The 11,366-nt window shown below is 37.0% G+C and overlaps 1 protein-coding gene across 2 annotated transcripts in view; it reads left to right on the forward strand.

Annotated features, from left to right (window-relative positions):
* The window catches only part of SYK (spleen tyrosine kinase), a 248,996-nt gene that overhangs the window by 122,524 nt on the left and 115,106 nt on the right, over positions 1-11,366 (forward strand). The window contains exons 4-6 of one of the 2 annotated variants that reach the window (XM_006901174.1): positions 7,428-7,509; positions 7,764-7,813; positions 9,480-9,548. In XM_006901174.1, the coding sequence (XP_006901236.1) occupies positions 7,428-7,509; positions 7,764-7,813; positions 9,480-9,548 (201 nt within the window). The remainder of the gene's footprint in view (positions 1-7,427; positions 7,510-7,763; positions 7,814-9,479; positions 9,549-11,366) is intronic. The other variant, XM_006901175.1, reaches the window with a different exon arrangement.

Here is an 11,366-nt window from a genome sequence, read left to right on the forward strand (position 1 = left end):
GCGAGCCGGGTCGGAGGGGAGCAATGCAGTCTAATGTTTTATTTTTTAAGAAACTTTTGTGTTTTCTTAGAATTATAAGCAGGAGCATTATCAATTTTAACACTTGATGGAAGATCCATCACATTAAAAGTTTCAAATAAATGTTGGGTTACATACTCTGATTTTTCAGAGTAAAAGCAGTAGCCTACTGAAAGCCTGAAAAATTATCAATAGTATGATGAACATATTGTAACTTCCTAAATGATGGAATATGAGTAACATTCATTTGCTATAATACATTTTGTTTATCACCTCTAGGATTAACTCCTTTTTCATAGTGTGGTACATTAATGGGACCACATTGAGGACATCTATGTATAATTTCTTGAGCTTGTTGCCGTGTAATTTAAAATTTTTATTATTCTATTAATATTTAAATGTGTATGGAGATGAAAATCTTTACTAACTAACATTTACTGTTTTTATATTTTTAACAGTAAACTTGGCATATTATGAATCAGTAACTATATTAAATGGAAAGTTTTTATCTTGCAATAGCATAATAGTAGCATATAGTTTAGTTTTAACTACCTTGTTATTTTTACCACTAGTATATCCTGCGTAACTTATTTTATTTGCATCTTTTCAGTAAGTATCTACTTGCAAAGGTGAAGTTTTTACTTTTACTTTTACTGATAGTTCCTTTACCTGATTTCCTTTTTTTATTACAAACACTGCAAAGCTGTAAAGTGTATTTAATATGACCTGCTAAATATTGTTAAAACTTTTAATTTCTCTTTAGTAAGGGGCCACTGCTTCACCCAGATTGGTTTTCTGTTAGCCAAGTTAAGGGGAGAGCATGTGGCCCTCATTATAAATTTGGATATTTTATTCCTTTTCTTAAAAGATTAGGTTTTTGAAAACTAACAAGTCCTTGTTTCTTTTTATTCAGCATCTTATTGGGAATTTGTAATGTTGCTCCTCACTTGTCAGATAAAGATCTACATTCATTAGTCCAACCTTTTCCACGTTTTCTACAGAGCCCTGAAGACATGGATTTTTCCTCTCCCTTTTTTTTTTAATGTCCTAATTTTTCACAATTGTAACATTCAGTTTGAGACAAATTTAAAGTCCCTTTTAAAGCAGCAACTATTAGATTGGTTTGATAAGAACTAGTTTCAGTGTTTATACAAGCACATATATATCTAGGGAAGCATTCTGAGTTTTCAATGGTCTGGTCTAATAGCCTTTTGACATTCTGAATCAGCATTTTTATATGCTAAAGTTTTTAACAAAAGTTCACGAACCTCAGGCTGAGATACTGCTTTATTAATTGCATCCTTTAATCTAGATAGAAAAATCAGTATATTTTTCATTTTCAGATTGTGTTGTTCTGATGAAGGATTGATCTCCTTTGTCTGAAATTTCTACTTTATTCCAGGCTTGCATACAGTAAAGCCTTACTTGTAAAATCACAGTGTTACCATACTGTAACTGAGCTTATATTCCAGACCATTGTCCTTTTCCCAACAATTGATCAGCAGTAACATTAACAGGAGGATTTCTAGATAAATTAATTCTCTTCATACTTGTAGCTTCATTAGTCCACCAAGTTTTAAACTGCAAATATGCTCCAGATTCTGAAACCGTTCCGATTATGGACTCCCAATCATAAGGAATTAATTTAAATTTTGTAGTTAATTCTTGTAATATGTCTTTTACTATGTAGAATGCATACCATAAGAAACTATGACTTGCTTTAATTTTTTAATTGTCTTATAAGATAACGACTGATGTTGATACAATTGATGCTCTTGGGGTTATTCTTGATGGGAGGCATATCCTGAATTGTTGCTGGAAATATAGAAGCTTCTTTAAAAGTAGTTACTTCCACTGGAGCATGATTCACATTATTAAATAACATAGAATCTGGAACAGTTGCTGTTGATGAAGCTGTATTTTTACTTTGGTAATATATCTTATTACGAGAACTTAATTTGTATATTTTATTAGAAAGTCTTAAAACTTGTTTACTTAATTTCTAATAAGGACTATCATTCTGTATCATATTGCTTAATTTTGGAGTAGGAGGTGGAAGAAATTTATTCTCCTTTGTGTCAGATTTACTATCATTTATTATTTTCTTCCGAAGAGGTTTTTTTTTTAATTCTTCAGATATCTCCTCTTCAGACCCTCATGGTTTTAAAGCCAAAGAGATCAACTCCTTTAATGCCAAACTGAAACAGGAATCACATTTTTCTCTTGCTGAGCTTTATATAAAGCTTGCATTATATTTTGCTAAGATTTTGAGTTTAACTGCTTTCTTTTTACCAGTTTAAATCAGCAGTAGTATTTCTACATATACCGAAACAATTGCAAAAATGACCTTTCTCTTGCTTTTACCCTTGAGCTCTTAAGCAATTTTTTATTAGTGTAATGTACTGAGCTTTATAGGGTCAGTTTTAGTTTTTAAACAATGTATACCACAGACATACAGGATATTTAGGCAAAACCCCCACAGAGGCGCACAGACACAGGGATAGCAGTTGGATTCCCAAGGGAAAGAAAGAAAGAGTCAAGCCTTTGAGCCGCACCTGCGCAGGCCTGGCCACGGACAAACCAGGACGCCCCACCCTCTTGCGTGCCTGCAGGGCCATGCCAGCACTTGCTGGTTCCCGGGCACCTGGAGCACCTGGGTTTTTATCAGTGGCGCCTCGTGGTGGTTCCTTCCCACCACCACCCCGCTGCAGCCAGAAAACATTTTGTGTTTTGCCTTGCCTTTGCTGCCCAGGCGCAGTGCAGCAGCTGTGGGACAACTTGCCTCACCCCAGAGGAGGGTGAGCACACTCACTGGTGCTGGCTGCTGCCATTTTCCTATTCCTGTCTTAAAGAGATAATAACCTTTAATTTGCTCTGCGAGATTTGCCGGCTACTTACTGTTTTTGTTTTAACGGTTCCATCTGGGCTCCTTTATACGACTTGATCTGGATGGCCTGGCAACAATAGGACAAGAACAAAGACAAACAGACAAAGTAGAAAAGATGACAAAAACCAAAGCTTGGAACTCAAGCCTTTCCCAAGTACGGGCTCCAGATGACGGGAGCGACCCGCCTTTAGTTCCTTCAGACCAGACTAGAGGAACCCTGTCCTCTCCAAAGAGCCTGAGTGGATGTCTCCAACTCCCCCACGCCGGAGCTCTGTCAGGCATGTCTGCCCAGAAACTCGGGCTTAGGTTTACGGTTCAAACTACCATGTACAGAAGAGACAATAGACACAGTGAGAGCCTCGCTGAATTTACCAGCCGGGATTTAAGTGTTTAACATACTCAGGATTCTTTGGGGAGGCAATTCCCAGCCCATTCACCAAATGTTCTGTCCATGAAATGCCTCTCAAAAGAATTAATCCACACGTTTGTAAATACAAATAAGCACTTTATTCCAGAGTATCCACAAGTGGAGACTTTCTCCCTCAAGTAGGAAGGTGGCAAGGGAAAAGTGCTGAGTCTCCCCTCCCCCCAATTGCTTTTATGGCTTTCCTGGGTGCCACTGTCAGGGCAGAGAGATTGAGATCCTGGTTGGTTGGTCAGGGGATCAGTCATGTGGGTTGGCTTTTGATGGGCTGGCTACTTTGCCCGCCTTTACTCTTTTTGTGTCACCTAGACATTAGTTACAGATGCTGCCCTGGATGTGCTCACCAAGTTGTGCCAAGAAATCTGGAGAATAACCACTTGGCCACCTGACTGGAAGAGATCTATATTTGTTCCCATTCCAAAGAAGGGTGACCAAACAGAATGTGGAAACTACAGAACAATATCATTGATTTCACATGCAGGCAAGATTCTACTGAAGATTATCCAAAAAGGACAGGAACAGCACATCAGCAGAGAGCTGCCAGAAGTCCAGGCTGGGTTTAGAAGGGGTCGTGGTACAAGGGATATTGTAGCTTATGGTAGATGGATCTTAGCTGAAGGCAGGGAATACCAGAAGAATGTCTATTTGTGTTTCATTGATTATGCAAAGGCGTTTGACTTCGTGGATCATAACAAACTGTGGCTGACTCTGAGAAGAATGGGAATTCCAGAACATTTAATCATGCTAATGCAAAACCTATAGTTGGACCAAGAGGCAGTCGTCAGAACAGAGCAGGGTAACACTGCATGGTTCAAACTTGGGAAGGGTGTATGCCAGGGATGTGTCCTGTCTCCATACCTTTTCAACCTATATGCAGAACAGATTATCCGAGAGGCTGGGCTCTATGAAGAGAAGTGTGGCGTCAGGATTGGTGGAAGATCTATTAACAATCTGCATTATGCGGATGACACAACCCTGATTGCTGAAACTGAGGAAGACCTCATGCACTTGCTGCAGAGGGTCAAGGACTGCAGCCTTCAGTATGGACTGAGGCTCAATGTCAAGAAGACAAAGATTCTCACCACTGGACCAATTGGCAGCATCAGGGTGGGTGGCGAAGAGATTGAGATTGTTCACAGCTTCAGTTTGCTCGGCTCCACGGTCAACACTCTTGGCACCAGCAGTCAGGAAATAAAAAAACGTATTGCAATGGGAAAGTCTGCTATTAGGGACCTCTCTAAAGTACTCAAGAGCAACGGTGTGTCTCTGGAGACTGAGGTGCGCCTGATACAGGCCATGGTTTTTGCAATCACTTGTTATGCATCAGAGAGTTGGACAATGACTAGGGAAGATAGAAGGAGAATTGATGCCTTCGAGCTGTGGTGCTGGAGAAGAGTGTTGAATGTACCATGGACTGCCAGGAAAACAAACGGATTTGTCTTGGAGAGGGTTAAACCAGGCTGCTCCTTGGAAGCAAGGATTCTGGGACTTTGTCTGACATACTTTGGACATGTTGTAAGGAGGGACAGGTCCTTGGAGCGGGACATCATGCTTGGGCGGGTGGAGGGACAGCGCAGGAGAGGAAGGCCTTCTATGAGGTGGATTGATTCAGTCACTGGGGTAATTGGGATGGTTGTGTCAGAGACAGTGCGATTGGCACAGGATTGAGCAGGGTTTAGAAGTGTTGTACATAGGATCACTATGAGTCACAAATGACTCCAAGGCACATAACAACAACAACAACAACACTAATTAATTCTTTACTTTGCAAGGACAGATAAGACTTTATCAGGGGCATTTGTGTTTGCCTTAAGCTAAGAATTTTTATGGCCCGCCTCTGCTTCTGGTATTAATGGGGGTTTATAAAAAATGGGGTTTATGCTGTTCCCTCACATGCTACATTTTCTTTTATATTGGTTTGCATACAAAATAAAAATGCATTGTGAATCATTTATATGCATTTTGTTTCACATGTGCCTACCTTCATATTGTATTTAAAATGATCACTCGTATGCATTGTGTTTTAGAAAATTAATTACTGTTGGCCTATCACTACTATTATCCATATTTTTAGGTTTCCATTGGATCTTTCCTAATGCCTTCACACCACCCTCCACTCACCAAACTCTGTTATTCTAGTGATCCCCTTTCACAACCCTTCACCACCTTGTTCCACTCCCTTTCCCCTTTTGAATTTTTATCAGTATCTTACTAGTTCTCCTTCTATGTTTGCAATAATGATCTTACGCAGTTATTTATCCTTGTAAGACTGAGTTAGTTCACTTAGCATAAGGTTCTCTAGACTGTCCCATGTTATATGATTATTGTTGTTGTTTTTATGTGCCTTTGAGTCACTTCTGACTCATAACAACCCTGTGTGCAACACTTCTAAACCCTGCTCTATCTATCCTAAGCCAATCTTATCATCTCTGACATTTTTACCCCTATTTCTCCAATCACTGAGTTAATCCATCTCATCGATGGTCTTCACCTCCTGCACTGTTTCTCCACCCTCTCAAGCTTAATGTCCCTCTCCAAGGGCTGGTCCCACATTGCAACATGCCTAAAGTATGTTAGATGGAGCTTCAGAATCCCTGCCTCCAAGGAGTAGCCTGATTTCACCCTCTCTAGGATGAACCTGTTTGTTCTCTTAGCAGTCCATGGTATATTCAACACTCTTCTCCAGCACCATAGCTCAAAGATGATAGTTCTCCTTCTGTCATCCCTAGTCATTGTCCAGCCTTCTGAAGCATAGCACATAATTGTGAAGATCATGGCTTAGATCAGGCGCACCTAAGTCTCCAGACTGGCATCGTTGCTCTTCAGTACTCTAGTAATGTCCCTGACAGCAGACTTTCCCAATGCAGTTCTTCTTTGATTCCCTGGCTGCCAGTACCAGGAATGTTGATTGTGCTTTATAAAATTGTTTCCCCTTTAGTGTTACATTGTGTGACTGTACCTTAATTTCCCAACCCATTCTTTGTTTATGTGCATTTGGACTGTTTCCTTTTTCTTGCTATTAAGAATAATGCTACTATGAACCTAAGTGTAAAGATCTCCATTTGTGTCATTCAACAAGCAAAACCTTTGACTGTACTATAAAGGCAAGGTTCCTTGGATTACACTTTGCCACAGTCTTTTCACAGCAGTGCCACAGTCTCTACCCTCTTCTCACTACTGTCACCAGAGTACCTCACAGTGTAGAAAGCTCTCTCTCTCTTGTATTGATCCCACATCTGTTGGTGATTTGCAAGACTGTGTCCTTAATTAAGGTAGCTGGAGACTATGCCCTTAATGGGGGCTAACACAGTGGCTAGAAAAGCCAATCTTCAAGGGTTCTGATACTCTAAAAATACTAAGAGCCAGTTCTGCTTTGTTCTATAAGGTTTTTATGAATTGAAATCAACTAGGTAGTAAGTTTTTGCTTCTCTAGTAGAAATCCCTACTTGTATCCCTATTCTTCTCAATTACCCTATGACATCAATTGTCTAAATATTTAAAATTCTATAAATATTAATGAGATCTTTTAATTATAGTTTGAGAAATTAATAGAATATCTCAAATATTTTTGACAAATTAAATAGGATTCGTCTGAGAATAAATTATTGCATTCAGCAGAAGAAGTTGGTGCCTGAAATAGTAGCATGTCTTAGTAAATCAGGTTGAAATAGAATAACCCTGAGCATAGTAGCCCCACCAACATCAAGTTGATTCTGGTTCACAGTGACCATCAGTTGTGTTTTTTGTCTTTGCAAAGCTTTACTGAAATAGACTACTCATCTTTCTCTTAAATGAAACTGCTGGTGGACTCAAACCACTTAACTTTTGGTTAATATGCAATGCACTACACCACCTTGGCTACTTATAAACAATGTAGATTTATAGAAAGAAGGTCATAAATGTTGACTTCTCCCTAGAAGTTTGATGGGATGAGGAAGGAATCCTGGAGAAGAATTAGGAAGCCTGACCAACAGAAACATTTGTATTTATTTTTGTTTCATTTTGTCTTAAAAATAATTTTTAAAACCTGACTATAAGTCAGTATTTTTCTATTTCTGTGCCATGGTTGTTAACTACCTTTAATTTCTTCTCTTTCAGCTAGTTGAACATTATTCTTATAAACCAGATGGGTTGTTAAGAGTTCTTACAGTTCCTTGTCAGAAAATTGGCACAGATAATGGTGAGTTACTTCAATGCTATAATCTTTATTTTTCAAATACTAATAAAATACTCAGCTAGGATTTTGCCTATGAAAATTCAGGTTGGATGAGGCTTTATTTTACTGGTTGGTTAGAAATGATGAGCCACTAAAGACAGTATATATTCTTTTCGAGTAAATATGTATAACGATCACATTGACGTGCAGTGAGGAAGGGGGATGAGTTGATAATTAAAATGCACACTACAGTAATTATCCATGTTCTTTCTACCCAGGGAATATAAATTTTGGGGTACGGCCACCACTTCCAAGTTCCCACTCTGTGGTAAGTGTTATTAAAAACACCACTGAAGGTAAAGCAATTGTGTTAGTACAAATAAAAAGCATCTTTTGAACAAGTAACAGTAATTGTTATATTTTACTCTTACTTCAAAATGTACTCTTTGATGAACTAGGATTACTTGTGACTGTTAACTGCAGTTACCATATTTTCAGTTCCAGACTGACTAAGATTTCTTCATTTCTTTGGCTCTATAAAATTCTGCCTAGTGTTGAATTAGAGATGTGACTCATATTATATTTGGGAAATGGTAAGGTCTTTCTTAAGGTATATGACTAGTCTTAACCCACTACATGTGTGTATCCACTTGTATGCCTACCATAAAACATGCTTAACTGAAGCAATTCACTTCACTGAGATATTGTTACCAGAGTAATTGACCTTTCTACATGAATTGGTTTGAATAAATATTAACAGAGGAAGTCTTGGAATGAAACCTGAGTAGTATCACAGATAAAAGAACCCCCAGGAAAATACAATGATTGAGATCCGGCCTTGGGGGGAGTTAAGAAAATGGCTGGTAAACATTATCTCGTCTTGGGTTTGCTAGATGCCTAGCTAATATTCCTGCCATAAGAAGAGAGGTTACTATCTCTCTTATTCCTCTAGAGCTGTATGTACGGATTTAACTCCAAGCAGGACTTCATTTCATGCTCTTTCTGTTGATTTTGTTGAGGAATTTAATATGTACTTTTAATGCCGTTTAACATCCTCTGTGAGGAGTAACAGTTTCTCCATCAGAGCTGGACCCTCTACATGTTCATTTTGACTTTTTGCCTGCTAACCGTAAAAGCAATTTTAAAAAACCAAAACGAAAACAAAACATAAATGTAGAATCTGTCCCCAAGAGACTGTTGATTGATTACTCTGAAGGTGATCCTACAGTGAAATAGGGAAGGCTATGTGGGGCAACATTTGTTATAGTATTGGCAGAACATGAATTTGCCAAAATAGCAGTAAACTCTGAATTATTATCTAAAATGTAGCACTTTTAGGGACTCAGTATTTTATTTTATCCTTTATATAACTCATGAGTCCTAGTGACAATGTTTACATCTGTGTCTGCTCTGGAAACTAGTTCCATTTTTCTTTAAGATGTAAGAAGGCTTAGAACCAAGAAAGTTTAGAAGGAATTTTTTTTAAAAAAAAAGATTTCAAGCTCTCATTTATTTATACATCATCCAATGTCTTCAAAGAATTAGATAATTTGGAATAAACTTTTCATATACAGGAAAGATGCACATACTCTAAGTATACAATTCATTGAATTTTCACAATACTGTATAACCAGCACTATGGATTGAGAACAAAATTGAGCACTTAGGTTTTCTTTTTCTAGTTTCTTTATGCTGATTTGTGTTGTATCTGTAACCTAATCTACTTAAAATACAGGCTATCTAATATAACTACAACTTTTGCAGCCTGTAATAGAAAACCCAAACAGTTTTCTAGGTCTTTCTGATCAAGTGGTAGAATTCTTATGAAGCATTTAAAATGTTTTGAGCATTGCCTATCATAAACGTTATTGGTCAAATAATGAGGGAGTCTAATGATGAACAAGTCAAATTAACATGATAGCATGTCATGTAAGGTATCCTTATATTTGTTTTCTGAAATATATATTGTTTGTCTTTGCTGTTATGGTTTCTAGACCTGGTCAGCGGGTGGAATTATCTCAAGAATCAAATCATACTCCTTCCCAAAGCCTGGCCACAGAAAGGTGCTAAAGTATCCCCTGCTTGCTGATTTCTGACTAAGTGGTAGTACTCTCCTGCCCTCAGCACACATGCTCTATGCCCAATCCTCACTTGAATGTGCTACTGTCTGTTGAGCCTCCAGGCTTCTAGGCCTTATATTCTTGCCGCTCTGCTTGTATGCTTCTTTTTCATATGTAGTCCCTGGGGGTCCATATTCTAGGTATAACATGTGCATTTCTCTTCAAACTTCAGTAATTTTGCTCCAAAGTCCATTAATATTAACATGTAGCTGCTAAAATGCAAACTATAACAGTATTTCCATAAACCTGATAACTAAGAGGTTTTTCTTATATTGGAACATCTTTTCAAAGAGATTGTAGTTACTTCTTGATGTCCTGAATCATATGTTGCAGTGTTGAGGTAAGTGAGTATATAAATTACATTTGTATAGAAGAATGCAAAGGTCTTCTGATATGTATAACACAGTACTTAATGCTTCTTATTTTATAAGTTTCACATGCTACAATAGTTTTATTAATGTAAAATATTTCTAACAGAACTTTAAGTATCACATTTGTAAAGAAAATATGGAGCTTCAGGGCTAGAAAACCCATGTTTGTTATCAAGGCAGTGATGATGTATAATTTATTTCTGACTTCTCTCTATAACTGAATTTAAGAATATTTGAAAAATTATGTTCTTATTTCTATTTATAATGAATCACAACTCCCACAAAATATGTGTATAAGTAATGTATGAACTATTTTTATCTGTTTGATATCATTGACATTAATTCTCTTAGTGATGATTGTTTCTATTATCATATAATGTATGACTTTTCTAGACATTTGACCATATAATTCAGTGTTAGCTCACAAGTAAAATTTTCCAAATTACTGATTAGACATCATAGTAATGCTGTGGTTGAGTGTACTAAAATCAGTTCCAACTCATAGTGACTATATATGACAAACTAGAACTACTCTGTATGATTTTCTTGATTGTAATCTTCAGGGAAACAGATGACCAAGTTTCATTCCTACAGAGCAACTTTAGATGTTTCAACTGCCAGTTTTTTACTTAGCAGCCAAGTTCTTAATCATTGTGCCACGAGGATTCTATAAATGGAAATAAAAATAATGAGAGGCCTGAGCTTTTATTTAATAATAATCTTGCAAATGGACAGTAGTACTCAAGAGGTTTTTCATTTCAGTGACCATAAAATAGACAAATAGTTTAATGGAATATCTGAGGGGGAAAATGATCATAAACCTGAATGGAATAACTGTGTCAGTGTGGAATGTTCTAGCTATGAGATGTGACATCACTTGTGAAGAGTGACATTGAACGATGGCATGATTTCAGATTTGGGGATGTTTGTCAAGGTGATACACTCTTTATTTTTGATGCCCCATTCATCACACAGTTTAAGGTTTCAAACTACCAAGACCAATTTGCTGATTGAGGCTTTTGTCACATAAAAGTTTAAAAAATCCAATAATTCAATATAGAGTTCTACCTAATTGCCATTTTTAGTACTATATATGTATATACATATACATATATTATATATTCTAAATCAATAAAAGTATCAACAATATACTAGGATAGTATACAGAACATGTTGATAAATATTTTATAGTAAACCAAAGATGAGCTTTTAAATATATGAAAATACGTTCAATTTCATAATAAGAGAAATACAGTCGTGTTTGTGCTGAACTATTGCACATAAGAGATCGGTCTGTGGCAAGATGTAGTGAAAAAAGACGTTTTTTTTTTGGAAATTAAGAAATTATACAATATTTAGCAAATGTGATTTCACATATTTCAAGGTCAAA

This window comes from Elephantulus edwardii, unplaced genomic scaffold (genome assembly GCF_000299155.1).
Source record: "Elephantulus edwardii isolate Elephantulus edwardi_28Jun2011 unplaced genomic scaffold, EleEdw1.0 scaffold00313, whole genome shotgun sequence".
Lineage (NCBI taxonomy): Eukaryota > Metazoa > Chordata > Mammalia > Macroscelidea > Macroscelididae > Elephantulus > Elephantulus edwardii.